Raw genomic sequence first — 16893 nt, forward strand, 5'->3', positions numbered from 1 at the left:
CCGCGCCCCGCCCCTTGCGCGCAGCCCGCGGCGGCCATGTTTACTCAGGGCACAGAGGGTCCTCGCGGCCGCAGCGGCCAGGGTTGCGGTGGCCACTTTAGATTCGGGCAAAGGCTTCGCTCTGTTCTGTTTCCGCCGTCCCGCTTCCTGCCGAGGCCGGCCTAGGCAGCCGCGTTCCGAAGGACGCCGCCGGGAGCTGCGGAGGTCAGTGCGCGCTGCCGCAACCGGGGCCCTCAGGCGGGCGCGCGGCGAGACCAGGGAGGAGGCGGGCAGGGGCGCGACCCGAGCTGGCGCTGGCGTTGGATTCCTGAGACCTCACCGCGTATGCCCACGCGTCACAGCCCGGTGCTCCTGGGGCTGCACCCCTCACTTGGGGCCGGGCTCCTCACCTGGGGCCGGACCTGTCACCCGGGGGCTGGACCCCTCACCTGAGGCCGGGCTCCTCATCTGGGGCTGGACCTGTTACCTGGGGGCCGGGCCTCTCACCTGGAGCTGGACTTGTCACCTGGGGGCTGGACCCCTCACCTGGGACTGGGCTCCCCACCTGGGGCCGGACCTCTCACCTGGGGCTGGACCCCTCACCTGGGGTCGGGCTCCCCACCTGGGGCCGGACCTCTCACCTGGGGCTGGACCCCTCACCTGGGACTGGGCTCCCCACCTGGGGCCGGACCTCTCACCTGGGGCTGGACCCCTCACCTGGGGTCGGACTCCCCACCTGGGGCTGGACCTCTCACCCGGAGGCTGGACCTCTCACCTGAGGCTGGACCCCTCACCTGGGGTCGGGCTCCCCACCTGGGGCTGGACCTCTCACCCGGGGGTCGGACCTCTCACCCGGAGGCTGGACCTCTCACCTGGGGCTGGACCCCTCACCTGGGGTCGGGCTCCCCACCTGGGGTCGGACTCCCCACCTGGGGCTGGACCTCTCACCCGGAGGCTGGACCTCTCACCTGAGGCTGGACCCCTCACCTGGGGTCGGGCTCCCCACCTGGGGCTGGACCTCTCACCCGGGGGTCGGACCTCTCACCCGGAGGCTGGACCTCTCACCTGGGGCTGGACCTCCCACCTGGGGGATGGGTTTTTCACCTGGGGGCTGGACTTTCCACCTGGGGCTGGGGTCCACTCAGTGTCTTTGGGGGCTGGGGATCTGCATTTCTACAGGTGCTTGAGGTGATGAACACTCGCTAATGTTCAGGAACCCCTGGTTTAAATTAGGGGAAATGTGCAGTGTCTGGATTTCACAGAACTCCTGTCTGGAAGGAAGGAGTGCAGATAACATGGTTTTTTCTGGTCTTTGATGGGCAGCAGCTGTGATTTGCATCAGATCATTTGTGTTTCCTGCTGAGAGGCTAATGATTATTATTAGTAATAGTAACATCTGGGCCAGGCGCAGTGGCTCATGCCTGTAATCCCAGCAATTTGGGAGGCTAAGGTGGCCGGATCACCTGAGGTTAGGAGTTCGAGACCAGCCTGGCCAATGTGGTGAAACCCTGTCTCTACTAAAAAAATACAAAAATTAGCCGGGCGTGGTGGCACATGCCTGTAATCCCAGCTACTCTGGAGGCTGAGCCAGGAGAATCACTTGAAGCCAGAAATTGGAGGTTGCATTGAACGAGATCATGACACTGCACTCCAGCCTGGGCAACAAGAGTGAAACTCCGTCTCAATTAAAAAAAAAAAAAAAAAAAAAAAGTAACATCTGATTTGACCAATTTCTTTTCTTTTCTTTCTTCTTTTTTTTTTTTTTCTTTGAGACGGAGCCTCACTCTGCCACCCAGGCTGGAGTGCAGTGGTGCAATCTCGGCTCGCTGCAACCTCTGCTTCCCAGGTTCCAGTGATTCTCCTGCCTCAGCCTCCTGAGTAGCTGGGACCACAGGCGCACGCCACCACGCCTGGCTAATTTTTTGTATTTTTAGTAGAGACGGGGTTTCACCATGTTAGCCAGGATGGTCTCGATCTCCTGACCTTGTGATCCGCCTGCCTCGGCCTCCCAAAGTGCTGGGATTACAGGAGTGAGCCACCGCTCCCGGCCGCTGGAACATATTTGTAATAAGCACGTGGGCTGGTGTGATGAGATCCCTGCGTAAGAGTTTTTACCTATTTCTTCTTCGGCAGCCTTGTTGAGTGCCTACTGTGCAGCAGGCTCTGCTGATTCAGCGGTGAGTCCACCAAACAAGCCCTGCCCACAGGATGAGTCTAGCAGGAGAGGTGGCAGAGAGGCAGCCTTCAGGCCACAGAGGCTGGCCTCTTTCCCACCAGTGCAGTGCTGAGGCTGCACTGGTGGGAAAAATAATCCAGCATCAAAAACCCCCCACCGTCATAAAGCTTGTGTCTTAGCAAGTGGGAGACAGCTGAGTGGTGCTCCCTCATCTGGTGGACAGTGACTCTTAACCTAGTTCTTCAGCCTTTCTCTTTGTTTGATACCAAGTTTATTTTTTTAAGTTTTTTATTATTTATTTATTTTCTTTTTTATTTCTGAGGCAGAGTCCTGCTCTGTGGCCCAGACTGGATTTCAGTGGCACAATCTTGGCTCACTGCAGCCTCTGCCTCCCGGACTCAAGCGATTCTCCTGCCTCAGCCTCCAGAGTAGCTGGGATTATAGGCACGCGCTACCACGCCCAGCTAATTTTCGTATTTTTAGTAGAGACAGTTTCACCATGTTGGCCAGGATGGTCTTGATTTCCTGACCTCGTGATCTGCCCACCTCAGCCTCCCAAAGTGCTGGGATTACAGGAATGAGCCACCACACCTGGCCCCAGGTTTTTATATTTGGCAAAGGAAAGAACTGCATACCATTTTAGTCATTGTAAAATTATTAAAACTTTCTTTTCTCTTTCTGTCCACTCCCTGCCCACCATACCAAATAGGGTTCCTCTTCCTTCTAATCTACAGATTTTCTTTTGGTTGCCATCATTGTAGACTTCTTAAGTCTCCATTTGATCAAAAGGTAGTTTTGGCTGGGCACGGTGGCCCATGCCTGTAATCCCAACGCTTCAGGAGGCCAAGGTGGGAAGATTGCTTGAAGCCAGGAATTCCATACCAGCCTGGGCTACAAAGCAAGACCCTGTCTTTATAAAAAATAAGAAAACTTAGCTGAGTGTGGTGACCCACACCTGTAGCTGCAACTACTCAGGAGGCTGGGGCAAAAGGATCCCAGGAGTCTGAGGCTACAGTGAGCCACGATCACGCCACTGCACTCCAGCTTGGGAGACAGAGTGAGACGCTGTCTCTTAAAAAAAAAATTTTTTTTTTAAGTAGTTTTAACAAACGATAAGCGCTGGGGCTCTCTCTCCCTTTGCTTCTGGCTCTTCTGGTTTGGACTGAATAAAATCAAACGTGTTTTAAAAGAATCCAGAAACGTGAAGAATTTGCCCGCTTCCCTCCCTCGGCCTTTCACGTGTAGCAGCTGGACGTGTTGCTGGCCTCTCAGGAAGCTGTGTGCCACGGGCCCCTGCAGTTGTCCTGTTAGTATTTGGGGGACCCATTGCCAGTCTCCCCAGGCTCACACACAGGCTCATGGCCGGTGCGGTGCCACCTTTGGGAAAGCCTGCCATGGCTTCTCCCAGCCCCTAGGGTGGGGTTCGGCGCAGGCATCCACAGCCGCATCTCGGCATCCACAGCCGCATCCCGGCATCCACAGCCGCATCCTGCCATTCCTGGGAGTAGGGGCTTTGCTGACCACTTGAGCCCTGTGTCCCGGCAGCTGTACTGCGTTCAGCCTCCCACCCCCCTGGGGCCCCCGTCTGCCACCCTCCAGCTTTGTGCCTCCCACTCAGCTAACCAGCCCCCGTCAGCCTCCCATTCCGTCTTCCTCAGCCAGTTCCCTCGGGGCCGAGCCTGGGTTTTGCTGACTCTCCTGCCTGATTTAGACCGGAGGGCAGGGGCCATTTACCAACCTCCGTTGCCCTGGTGGCCCAGGCCTGCTCGGACTCAAGGTTCTGCTGCTGAGGTCCTTCTCCCCCAAAAAACATGCACAGAGCTGAAAGTGTCAGATCACTGGTTGCAATATGCAAGCTTCTCAAGTGTGATTTTTTTCCCCGAACTTTCCATCTTTATGCGTTTTCAGATTTGTGGTAATGCAACTAAGACAGTAGTTCAGAGAATTCCTGCTAACTCTTTACCCAGATCTCACAAACGAGCACAAGCATGACTTTCAAAACTCAGGAATCTGTTTTCACTTTTCCAGCATGCATGGAGTGGCAGTACTAACGGCTGGTGTCTCGCACCCTGCCCTGTGAAGGTACGTGAAACTGAAAGCCTGGAATGGCTGGAAAGGGGTCATCAGGCAGGCGTCCCCTGTTGCTGGCGTTGCTGGTGGCCGTAGCCACTGTCCACCTGGTCACCTGTCCCTACACCAAAGTGGAGGAGAGCTTCAACCTGCAGGCCACACATGACCTGCTGTACCACTGGCGAGACCTGGAACAGGTGAGGGGCCCCTGCTGTCCTTGGGGAAAACCTCATGTTACCAGCTGGCAGGGCCCCGGTGCACTGACCTGCCCTTCTCCTCGCAGTACGACCATCTCGAGTTCCCCGGAGTCGTCCCCAGGACGTTCCTCGGGCCAGTGGTGATCGCGGCATTCTCCAGCCCCGCCGTTTACGTGCTTTCGCTGTTAGAAATGTCCAAGTTTTACTCTCAGCTAATAGGTAAGGGGGTCTTCAACAAAGGAGGAGGGAGTGAAGACCATGGTGCAGGTTTTACTCTCAGCTAGTAGGTAAGAGAGTCTTCAACAAAGGAGGAGGGAGTGAGGGATCATGGTGTCATCAGGTGACCTCAGCGAGGCCACGGTCCCCCCGCCCAGGAACGCTGTCTGTTACAGTCTTGCCTGCCCTCGATCACCGTGGCATGGCGGCTCAGAGCAGGCACTCAGGTCAGGCTGGGACATCTGGGCCAGCCCCTCTGTGCCTCCACACTCTTGACTGGGAAATGAGGGATGACGGCACTCACTCCCCAGGGCAGGTACAAGAGAAGTGCCGTGTGTCTGTGACGCAGCTCTCGCCACCTGAGCCTGCTGCTCCCGCCTCACCTGGCGAACCCCAATGGGGTCAACAGCCTTTATTCCTGCAGAAACAGCACCATTTGCCTTGGGGAACGTTACAAACAGAAACCTCGCATTCCCAGAGGCCGCCACTGCAGGGCCCATGTGCAAATCCTGGGTCTTTCTCTGTGCCCACATGAGGACTAAAAAAAAAACAATTTTAGGACATTTTGTACATATTACATATTGTTCTGAAAACCGATTTTTTTTTTTTTTTTTTTTTTGAGACAGGGCCTTGCTGTGTCACCCAGGCTGGAGTGCAGTGGTGCAATCATAGCTCACTGCAGCTTTGAACTCCTGGGCTCAAGTGATCATCCCACCTCAGCCTCCCACAGGCGTGAGCCACCATGTCCAGTCACACAACCTGAGTTTTTAAAGTCAGCAATCACCACTTTTTCATTTCGGTACATTTTTATTGATTTAATACCCAGACATGCTTGCAGTGAGTCTGTCCAGCCTGCATGGAGAGCGTTAAGAAGCCGCACATTCCTGGGGAAGCAGCAGTTCTGCTTCTTGAAGGGCAGATTGGGAATGGAAACCCACCATGGCATGGGGACAGCTGGGCAAGCCGTGCGTGTCCTGTGGAGGCATCAGGGAGCCCCAGATGGGGAGGAGTTGGGGGGCCATGAGCCAGGGAAAGGAAGTCCACAGGCAATCCCAGGGCTGAGTCCACATTCCCCTGGAAGCTTCTGCGTATTCCAGGGGTGGCAGCAAGAGGCCGGGAGGTTGGGCAGAGCTGGGCAGACTCCGGCTGGACAGAAACTCGGAGGGCTGCAGCTTCAGCCAGTGAACGGGAGCCCACCCTGGGTCCTTCCTGATCCCACTAAGATGACCTGGAATTGCTAGTGCCCCGCCCCCGCCAGCCCCTGCCACAGGCCAAAATCCTTCCTCTCTGGATGAAGAGCACGTCATCCTGGGACTGAAGGTCATCCTGGGGCCGAGGCTGATCCTGGGGCCGAGGCTGATCCTGGAGCTGAGGCTGCCCTTGTTGGGCACGGCATTGAGATTGCTGGGCATTTGGGAAGATGGAAAACCAAGAGAAGAGACGCAGGGGATGGACCTGATGGGAAAAAGGGGAAGTGGGGCTTTGCCGGGGTCTGTGAATTGTTTAAAAGCCCAGGGGGAATTCCAGCACCAAAAATGCAGCAGCTGGAGCCAGACCCACTCCTGGGTATCAGGGAAAAATGTCCTGTTGAGACATTCAGGCCAGATGCGGTGACTCACGCCTGTAATCCCAGAACTTCGGGATGCCGAGGCAGGGGCATCACCTGAGGTCAGGAGTTTGAGACCATCCTGGCCAACATGGGGAAACATTGTCTCTACTAAAAATACAAAAATTAGCTGGGCATGGCAGCGTGTGCCTGTAATCCCAGCTACTCGGGAGGCTGAAGTAGCAGAATTGCTTGAACCCGGAAGGCAGAGGTTGCAGTGAGCCGAGATTGTGCCACTGCACTCCAGCGTGAGCAACAGAGGGAAGCTCTGTCCTTAAAAAGAAAAAAGAAAAAAAAAAAAAAAAGACATTTGCAGTCTGAATCCAGCAATCAGTGAAAAGAAAATGCCCGGTGTGCTTACGGGGTGTTCTGGGAACAGCAGGTCCAGCGCTCAGACGTCTGTGGCCCCCTTGCAATGCCTGCGTATCTCTGCCTGTTGGCCCCCACAGCTGCCTGGACCCAGTTGCCTCTCACATGGGGGCTTCGAAGTCCCTCTGGCCTTCCGGAAAGGTGGCGAGAGATACCCAGGAGTTCATTTTTCTTCCTGTTTTCAGCCTCTCTTGGCAGCGGCTGACAGGCCAGTCCACGGTGAGGATGTGTGGTCGGCTGGGTACTGTCCTGGGCACACCTGCCCCCTCACCGCCTCCTCCTCAGACCACCAGCCCAGAGGTGGCTCCCGCTGTTGAATGGGGAGAGGGGTCCTGACCCCCTTCCTGCCTGGGAGCCTGTGTTCCCGCCACGTCCCACCTCCTCACGGCTGCTGGTTAGAGCAAGGTCTGAGCCCGGCCCTTGCAAACGTTGCCCCTGGAGATGCCACAGCCCGATGGGGTCTCTGGTTTAGTGTGGGGCTCAGCTTGTAGCACCCCCAAGTTCCTCCCTCATGCTTCAGAGAGCAGCCCCCACAAGAGCCCTCGTGGCACCAGGCTTGGGCGTTTCAGTTCCCGACAGGAGCGCAGGGGGCCTGGGGCCAGACGTCTGTCTTAGACATGGAGACAATGCCCTCAAGGCTGCTTTGCCTGACATGGCCGTCAGCTGGCGTTGCAGCAACATAGAAAAATCCATATAGAAAGATATGTGTAGAAGGATCCACATAGGAGGACTCACGTAGGAGGACCCACTGGATGCTCCTCCGCGACAGGCTCACGTGCTGTCACTGTCTTTGTTTAGTTAGAGGAGTGCTCGGACTCGGCGTGATTTTTGGACTCTGGACGTTACAAAAGGAAGTGAGACGGCAGTTTGGGGCCATGGTGGCCACCATGTTCTGCTGGGTGACGGCCGTGCAGTTCCACCTGATGTTCTACTGCACGCGGACACTGCCCAACGTGCTGGCCCTGCCCGTAGGTACGTAGCTGCCGGCTGTGCCTGCACGCCCACGGTGCTGGGCAGGGGCTCCCCTGAGTCAGGGGCTCCCCGGCTGATGACAGCGCCTCCCTTGTGATGGCCACTCCCCGCTGGGCTCCTCAGGATGGTCCGTGACCTGAAACCGGGCTCTTTGTTTTCCCTGCTGGGTTGGGATGCACTTCCTAGCCAACAGCGTGGGTGCGGGGGGCGGCTCTGAGCAGTTTGTTTTCTGGGATATTTGTGTGACTTTTATGATAAGAAAAGGAACAGCTGCTGGTTAGAGCAAGGTCCCTTCGCTTCCCAGGGTGTTTTCTGGGCCAGGTGGGCCCTGTGTCTGATGGGCACCCTCCCGCGCTGTCTTGCAGTCCTGCTGGCCCTGGCAGCCTGGCTGCGGCACGAGTGGGCCCGCTTCATCTGGCTGTCAGCCTTCACCATCATCGTGTTCAGGGCGGAGCTGTGCCTGTTCCTGGGCCTCCTGCTGCTGCTGGCCTTGAGCAACCGAAAGATTTCTGTAGTCAGAGCCCTTCGCCACGCCATCCCGGCGGGGATCCTCTGTTTAGGTAAGTCAGTCGCTGCGGGATGCTTCTAACTGGATTTTGTTTTGCCTTGTTTTACAAAGGTCAAGAGAAATTTGGGACGTTTTCATCCCCATGAAATAAAATGACTCTAACTTTTGCAGTGTTAAAACATTTCAGTCCTAAGCCTCCTGCCCGGGGTCTCCAGGGGGCCCCACTCTGCACCTTGGGAGCCCCCGTGCACTGGTCTGTGCCTTGTCCTTGGGCTGGGGGAGTCCACAAGAGCAGAGCGTGGCTTGTCCCTGCGCCAGGCGGTGGTTCTGGGCAGTGGTGTCCTCGACACAGCTGGCGTCTTTTTTCTATTCTTTGTTTTAGAGAGAGCTTGCTCTGTCACCCAGGATGGAGTGCAGTGGCGTGATCGTGGTCCATTGCAACCTCCAACTCCTAGGCTCCAGCAATCTTCCCACCCAGCCCAACCTCTTTGCTTTGAAAGCAGCTTGTAGTTTCTGTAGTGATGGGGGCTGCACTGTGGCGGGATGTTTACTGATGGCTGTGTTTGCAAGTAAGAAACTATTTTATTTTATCAGGACTGACGGTTGCCGTGGACTCTTATTTTTGGCGGCAGCTCACGTGGCCAGAAGGAAAGGTGTTTTGGTACAACACTGTCCTGAACAAAAGCGCCAACTGGGGGGTATCCTTCAGTGTCCGTGCAGGAGGGCGGTGGGTGGGACCCCCAGCCACACCTCCTGGGCCTCCTTGGGTGGTGGAAGCAGCTGCTTCTCCCTTCTGTGCAGCCTGGCCGCAGGGTCAGGATGGAGCCCCTCCCTCCCACTTGCTCCTGGGAAATGCTGACCATGGGCGGTGAGGTCCCGGCTGCCCTCTCTCAGTCCTGTGGAAACAGCCCCGCCCCAGATTAACCCAGCCTCTCTTCTGCTCCTTGGACAATCTGCCCTTTTTTTTTTTTTTTCTTTTTTTTGAGACCGAGTCTGGCTCTGTCGCCCAGGCTGGAGTACAGTGGTGTGATCTCAGCTCACTGCAGCCTCTGCATCCCTGGTTCAAGCAATTCTCTTGCCTCAGCCTCACGAGTAGCTGGGACTATAGGCGCGCGCCAGCATGCCTGGCTAATTTTTGTATTTTTAGTAGAGATGGGGTTTTACCATGTTGGTCAGGCTGGTCTTGAACTTCTGACCTCAAGTGATCTGCCCACCTCGGCCTCCCAAAGTGCTGGGATTACAGGTGTGAACCACCACACCTGGCCTGGACAATCTGCATTTAAAAAGCACTTTCTTAGGAAGTATGTCAAATGTACATGCGTAGATGGAATAGTATAACAAATCCCCAACATGTGTGTCACCCGTGACCATCTGTTTTTGTTTGTTTGTTTGTTTTTTGAGACAGAGTCTCACCCTGTTGCCAGGTTGGAGTGCAATGGCACGATCTCGGCTCACTGCAACCTCCAACTCCCTGGTTCAAGTGATTCTCCTGCCTCAGCCTCCTGAGTAGCTGGGATTACAGGCACTTGCCACCACGCCTAGCTAATTTTTGTATTTGTATCGGAGATGGGGTTTAACCATGTTGGCCAGGATGGTCTCGATTCCTTGACCTCGTGATCCGCCCACCTTGGCCTCCCAAAGTGCTGGGATTACATACGTGAGCCACTGCGCCTGGCTGACCATCTGTTTTTAACAGTGAAGAAAAGGGTGCAGAGACCGAACATCCTGCGGCCCTTTCTGCCTTGGTCCTGCCTGGAGGGGGCCCGAAGCCCAAGTGGTATGTGTGCACCCATGCCGTGGCCTGGGTGTATCTTTCAGGAGGGGGCCTGGGGTCTGAGTGGTGTCTGTGCACGCGAGCCATGGCCCAGGCTGCATCTCTCAGCACAACTGTCTTCAGGCATCTTCTCTGCCTTGACCCCGCCACCCAGCCCGTGGGCTCATGTGTGGACAGGTGCATGGCCTCCTTAACCCAGCCCGCAGACCTCCCCACTGCTGTGGTACTTCTACTCAGCCCTGCCCCGCGGCCTGGGCTGCAGCCTGCTCTTCGTCCCCCTGGGCTTGGTGGACAGAAGGACGCACGCACTGACGGTGCTGGCACTGGGTTTCGTGGCGCTCTACTCCCTCCTGCCGCACAAGGAGCTACGCTTCATCATCTATGCCTTCCCTGCTCTCAACATCACAGCTGCCAGAGGCTGCTCCTACCTGTGAGCACTCTTTTTGTGACATGCATTTTTAGTTTCATTGGAAACAGGTTCACTGATTTACTGTGTGGGGGGTGTATGTGTGTGTTTAAGTTTTGAAACAGGGTCTTGCTCTGTCACCCAGGCTGGAGTGCAGCAGAGCGATCATGGCTCACTGCACCCCTCAACTCCTAGGGAGTCAAGCCATCCTCCTGCCTCCTCTCAAAGTGCTGGGATTACAGGTGTGAGCCACCGGGGCGGTTTTTTTTTTTTTTTTTGAGACGGAGTCTTGCTCTGTCGCCCAGGCTGGAGTGCAGTGGCCGGATCTCAGCTCACTGCAAGCTCCGCCTCCCGGGTTCACACCATTCTCCTGCCTCAGCCTCCGGAGTAGCTGGGACTACAGATGCCCGCCACCTCGCCCGCTAGTTTTTTGTATTTTTTAGTAGAGACGGGGTTTCACTGTGTTAGCCAGGATGGTCTTGATCTCCTGACCTCGTGATCCGCCCGTCTCGGCCTCCCAAAGTGCTGGGATTACAGGCTTGAGCCACTGCACCCGGCCAACTATTTTATTTTGTTTATTTATTTTTTTTTTTGAGACGGAGTCTCGCTCTGTCGCCCAGGCTGGAGTGCAGTGGCCGGATCTCAGCTCACTGCAAGCTCCGCCTCCCGGGTTCCCGCCATTCTCCTGCCTCAGCCTCCTGAGTAGCTGGGACTACAGGCGCCCGCCACCTCGCCCGGCTAGTTTTTTTGTATTTTTAGTAGAGACGGGGTTTCACCATGTTAGCCAGGATGGTCTCGATCTCCTGACCTTGTGATCCGCCCGTCTCGGCCTCCCAAAGTGCTGGGATTACAGGCTTGAGCCACCGCGCCCGGCCTACCAACTATATTTTAAGATAAACACAGGGCGTGTTGAATTAGGTGCTTATGTCAAAAGAGGGTGGCCCCAGTCCTCTCTCCTCCCTGAGGTCTGCATGGGATGGGCCGGCCTGGCGACCTGCTGACAGAGGGCTTTGCTCAGGTGGTCTCTGTCTTGGGTTAATTTGGTGACTGGTCTACATATGGTGATGCACCAGCGGTCCCCATCTCTGTCACAGGGGAGGGACACTCACACAGGTATCGACGGCAGAGGGCAGGGGCAGCCAGGCCTGGGAGGCTCTGAGGGCGACAGGTTAGGTGGAGGAAGGACGTTCATGGCCATCCTGACAGGGCCTCAGGGTTGAGGGCATTTGTCAAGGCAGGTCATCTGGCTGGAAGAGGGGGATGGTCAGGGAGGTGCCTGTGGCTGGGTACAGAGGGCCCAGTGTGGCCCAGGCTCGGGGTCCTGTGGAGGGTGGGCAGGCTTCCTGGGGGGAGGGACTGAAGGTAGCAGGTGATGGAGGTGGAGCTGGGAGCCTGCCAGGGCCTGGGGAGGGCACTGCCTGGGCTGAGGGTGGGGTGGTCTGAGTGCAGCTGCCACTCAGTGTCGCAAGCCTCAGGAAGCCAGGAGAGTCCATCACTGCTGGGCCCTGTGGGTGCTGGGGAAGGACCTAGGGCTCAGGTCCAGGAGAGTCTATCACTGCTGGCCCTGTGGGTGCTGGGGAAGGACCCGGGGCTGAGGCTGGCCAGCTCTGTGCCCATTCAGAGCTTGCTGCCTTGATGGGAACAGAAGGCCAACTCAGGCCACACTGGACATTGAGGGGTAAAAGGGCTGCGGGCCAGGAGGGCTGGGGCCTGAGGTGCTGAGAGGTGCCCACTCTGGCTGGAGAGGACGTCCCACAGCACGGTCCCTGATCCCAGGCAGCGGTCAGGTGCTTTCCGGTGACACCTGTTACAGGGGACGGGGTGGTGCCCCTCAGCTCCCACTGCTCTGCACTGCCCTTGGGCCTGGGAGCTCCTCTGGCTGCTGTGACTGTTCCTCGCTAGGGGTTCCTCCAGCTGCCGTGGCCGTGCCTCCGTGGAGCCCCTGGGAGCTCCTCCAGCTGCCATGGCTGTTCCTCACTGGGGGTTCCTCTGGCTGCATGGCCGTGCCCAGGTTGGGGGGCTCCTCCAGCTGCCGTGGCCATGCCTCCATGGGGCCCCTGGGGATTCCTCTGGCTGCCGTGGCCGTGCTGGTTTGGGGGCTCCTCCAGCTGCCATGGCCATGCCTGGGTTGGGGGCTTTTCCAGCTGCTGTAGCCATGCCTCAGTGGGGGCTCCTGGGAGCTCTGCCTCTGCTTTTCTGTGCCTTTGGCTCCCTCTCGTCCAAGGGGTCGGCTCAGGGCTAAAGGGGGAGCAGACCCCAGCCCGAGTCATGGAAAAGAGGGTGGGAAAGACGGGGAGAGTGGCGCAGATGTATTGTATTTGGTGACAGACTTTTCTAGCAGGGAAGAAGATCCAGTGTGAACTGGACCCAGCTCTGCTGAAACCAAAGGCAGGAGTGTCTGAGGCCTGGTGTGCTGGGCGTGAGGGCTGCTCCATGCAAGGGCCCCCGCTCTGCCAGTCGGCCTTATCCGGAGGAGGACAAACTTGGGGCGTCTAAATGAGGGGGTGCAGGGTAGAGCAAGTCCCCCTCCGAAGTCAGGTCCTCAGCCCGGTCACCCTGGGAGCAAGAGCAGGCCATCCCCCCCGGCGTCAGGGCCCAGGGCCTTGCCACAGTCCTGGGGGTGCAAGCTTTCCGCAGTGACTGCCTGCTCCAGCTCTGGGCGGGAACAAAGGGCGAACGCCCTGGCAGTGCTGAGCTCTTTGGGGCAGGCACTTAGGAGGCTGGGGTCATCCTAGGAGCGGCCTCGAGCTCAGGAACGGCCCCAGAGTTTGTTCACGGGTGCACTAGTCTGCTCTCGCACTGCTGTCAAGAAACACCGGAGACCGGATAATTTATAAAGAGGAGGCTTCATTGGCTCGCGGTTCGGCAGGCCGCACAGGATTGGCTGGCGGTTACGCAGGCCGCACAGGATTGGCTGGCGGTTACGCAGGCCGCACAGGATTGGCTGGCGGTTCCGCAGGCCGCACAGGATTGGCTGGCGGTTCCGCAGGCCGCACAGGATTGGCTGGCGGTTCCGCAGGCCGCACAGGATTGGCTGGCGGTTCCGCAGGCCGCACAGGATTGGCTGGCGGTTCCGCAGGCCGCACAGGATTGGCTGGCGGTTCCGTAGGCCGTATAGGAAGTGTGATACTGGTGTCTGCAGCTTCCGGGGAGGCCTGGGGAAACTTTCCATCATGGAGGAAGGCCAAAGGGAAGCAGGCACGTTTTGTGTGGCCAGAGCAGGAGGAAGAGGGACAGGGGAGGCATCACCCATTTTCAAGCAAGCAGACATCTCGAGAACTCACTCAGTATCAGGAGAACAGCATGGAGGGGATGGCACTAATCCATTCCTGAAGGCTCTACCTCCATGGCCCAGTCACCTCCCACCAGGCCCCACCTCCAGCATTGGGGATCACAGCTGGACATGAGATTTGGTGGGGACGCAGATCCAAACCATAGCAAAGGGCAGGGCGTGCAGAGAAGAGGGCTCCGAGGAGCCTGGTGGGTTTGGAAGAGAGCGAGTCTTGATCAGGGGTTCATGGCGTTTAGACCAGGGTTGGCAAGCTTTTCCGTTAATGACCAGCTAATAAGGAACCTCATCTTCGTGGGCCACGCAGTCTCTGGCAGCTGCTAACTCTGCCGTAGGAGTCTGAGATTGGCACAGTCGATTGTGAGAGAACTAGCGGCGCCCTGTGCCACAGAGGTCACTCACCTGCTGGAAGTGGGCTTGGCCACGCGGGTGACACTCTGACCTACACAGTCACTTGGGATTGTTTGAAAATATATTTTTAGGCTGGGCGTGGTGGCTCATGCCTGTCATCCCAGCACTTTGGAAGGCTGAGGCAGGCAGATCACGAGGTCATGAGTTCAAGACTAGCCTGGCCAACATAGTGAAAGCCTATCTCTACTAAACATACAAAAATTAGCTGGGCATGGTGGCGGGCGGCTGAGGCAGGAGAATCCCTTGAACCTGGCAGGCGGAGGTTGCAGTGAGCTGAGATCATGCCACTGCACTCCAGTCTGGGTGACACAGTGAGACTGTCTCCAAAAAAAAGAAAATATATTTTTAAAAATCTCATCTAGGCCGAGTGTGGTGGCTCACGCCTGTAATCCCAGCACTTTGGGAGGCCGAGACGGGCAGATCACGAGATCAGGAGATCGAGACCATCCTGGCTAACACGGTGAAACCCCGTCTCTATTAAAAATACAAAAAATTAGCCAGGTGTGGTGGTGGGTGCCTGTAGTCCCAGCTACTCTGGAGACTGAGGCAGGAGAATGGCATGAACCTTGGAGGCAGAGCTTGCAGTGAGCCGAGATTATGCCGATGCACACCAGCCTGGGGGACAAAGTGAAAAAAAAAATCTAATCTAAAGTTTAATTTGGCATCTTAAGTAGAATTTCACAGACAATTCTTGAGGCAGTATCTTAACTACTTTTACCGGTTAATCTGTTTATTTGGTGGTGAACTCTTTGTTATGACTTGGAGAAGTTGAACAGCAGGTTATGCTCCTACTATGTTTTGTAGATAGATTAACTTTATTGTCACCATGTTCTGCCTATGATGTGTAACCATTCTTTTCTCAGGCTGAATAACTATAAAAAGTCTTGGCTGTACAAAGCGGGGTCTCTGCTTGTGATCGGACACCTCGTGGTGAATGCCGCCTACTCAGCCACGGCCCTGTACGTGTCGCATTTCAACTACCCGGGTGGCGTCGCGATGCAGAGACTGCACCAGCTGGTGCCCCCCCAGACAGGTGGGTACTGGAGGCGCTGCCTGGGGACCATGTGGCTCCGACCGCAGGGCTGGGCTCTCACGGCAGGCCTGGTTTTCCTAGACGTCCTTCTGCACATTGACGTGGCAGCCGCCCAGACAGGCGTGTCTCGGTTTCTCGAAGTCAACAGTGCCTGGAGGTAGGAGTCACACACAGCACGACCCTCCTGGAAGCCATGTGAGGGCCCCTTGGCACCCGGGGTGGGGGATGGGGCGATTTGGGGCCCTGGGCAGGACCACTGGCTCTCATCCCACAGGTATGACAAGAGGGAGGATGTGCAGCCGGGGGCGGGCATGCTGGCGTACACACACATCCTCATGGAGGCGGCCCCTGGGCTCCTGGCCCTCTACAGGGACACACACTGGGTCCTGGCCAGCATCGTGGGCACCACAGGTGTGAGTCTGAACCTGACCCAACTGCCCCCCTTCAACGTCCACCTGCAGACAAAACTGGTGCTTCTGGAGAGGCTCCCCCGGCCGTCCTGAGGGGGACCAAGCAGCCCCCAGCAGCCACAGGCCTTCCAGGAGCTGAGTGTTCTGGCACAATTCCAGCACAATTATGACAATTCAGACAAGCAAGTCAAAGGACTGTGCACCTGCCTCTCACAGACACCAGAGCAGGGCCAGGGCCTCCTCCACAGCCTCACCTGGGGCTCACAGCACCAGAGAACAAGGGGCCCAGGTCTTGTTGGCACCCCGGGAACCACTGCCCAGGGTGATGGTGGCATGCTCAGGGCTGGTGGGCGACAGTCATCTGTCATCCAGACCGGGTGCCATTCATGATTAATGAGGAGCAGCGGGCTCACCTGGGCACCTGTCTGCCCAGAGGCCATGTGTGTCGTGGCGTGCCCACCCGGGGGGAGCAGTAGTTTGGCAGCACCCCACGCCTGCTGCCAGAGGGCCTCTTGGGGCACCTAAGACAGCACCCCCTCTCAGGGGAGACCATGGTGGCCCCTGCCGCCCCCCTGACCTGCTGCCACCACTGCAACTTTTTTATTCACAGGCATCCCATCTCCATCACAGATAAAATTTTAGGAGATAAACACATTCAAAAAGGAATGAGAGAAAAAGAGTAAGACAATAAATGTTGAGTGGAACCTCTCAAGATTACAGAAAATAATGAGAATGAACTTTTAAAAATGTTTCCTATGTGATAGCTTATCACAGGTGACTATTCCAGATGTTATGGTAAAGGGACAGCTTGGTGCTGTCAGCTTCACTGACCATGCATTTATAAAGCTCCAAAGTACATGTGATGCTGCTGGGCACTGGAGACAGGGGACTAGGTGCTGCTGCACACATATGCACACATACCACACACATGCACACACACAATGCACATGTGCACACACCATGCATACACACTACACACTCATGCACACAACATGCATACACACTACACACATGCACACAACATGCAGACACACTACACATGTATACACACACAATGCACATGCGCACACACCTTGCATACACACTACACACACTGCACACGTGCACACCATGCATACACACCACACATGCACACACACTGCACATATGTACACACCATGCATACACACTACACACACATGCACACATACAATGCACACGTGCACGCACCATGCATACACACAACACATGCACACACAATGCACGTGCACACACCATGCATACTATACATGCATGCACACACTGCATGTGTGCACACACTACACGCATGCACACACTGCATGTGTGCACACACTACACACATGCACACAGTGCACAGGTTCACACACCATGCGTACACACCACACATGCACACACAACGCACATGTGCACACACCATGCGTACACACTACACACACGCACACATACAGTACACAGGTGCACACCATGCATACACCAC

The 16893-nt window shown here is 56.5% G+C and overlaps 1 protein-coding gene across 10 annotated transcripts; it reads left to right on the forward strand.

Moving 5' to 3' along the window:
- The first annotated feature begins 16 nt into the window (after nucleotides 1-16).
- ALG12 (ALG12 alpha-1,6-mannosyltransferase) lies at nucleotides 17-16128 on the forward strand. Of its 10 annotated transcripts, none has more exons than XM_074003492.1 (12): nucleotides 17-204; nucleotides 2113-2156; nucleotides 4184-4422; nucleotides 4509-4641; nucleotides 5261-5437; nucleotides 7412-7585; nucleotides 7951-8145; nucleotides 8688-8791; nucleotides 10074-10297; nucleotides 14837-15006; nucleotides 15088-15163; nucleotides 15281-16128. In XM_074003492.1, exons 6-12 carry the CDS (start codon nucleotides 7489-7491, stop codon nucleotides 15507-15509), a joined length of 1095 nt encoding a protein of 364 aa, XP_073859593.1. In that variant the 5' UTR covers nucleotides 17-204; nucleotides 2113-2156; nucleotides 4184-4422; nucleotides 4509-4641; nucleotides 5261-5437; nucleotides 7412-7488; the 3' UTR covers nucleotides 15510-16128. The 10 variants fall into 10 exon arrangements, 9 of the variants coding, with proteins under 9 accessions (XP_073859593.1, XP_073859590.1, XP_073859592.1 ...); XM_074003489.1 differs by having other exon boundaries at nucleotides 5265-5437; XM_074003491.1 differs by lacking the exon at nucleotides 2113-2156 and having other exon boundaries at nucleotides 17-322.
- Nucleotides 16129-16893: the final 765 nt, after the last annotated feature.

This window comes from Macaca fascicularis, chromosome 10 (assembly GCF_037993035.2).
Source record: "Macaca fascicularis isolate 582-1 chromosome 10, T2T-MFA8v1.1".
NCBI lineage: Eukaryota > Metazoa > Chordata > Mammalia > Primates > Cercopithecidae > Macaca > Macaca fascicularis.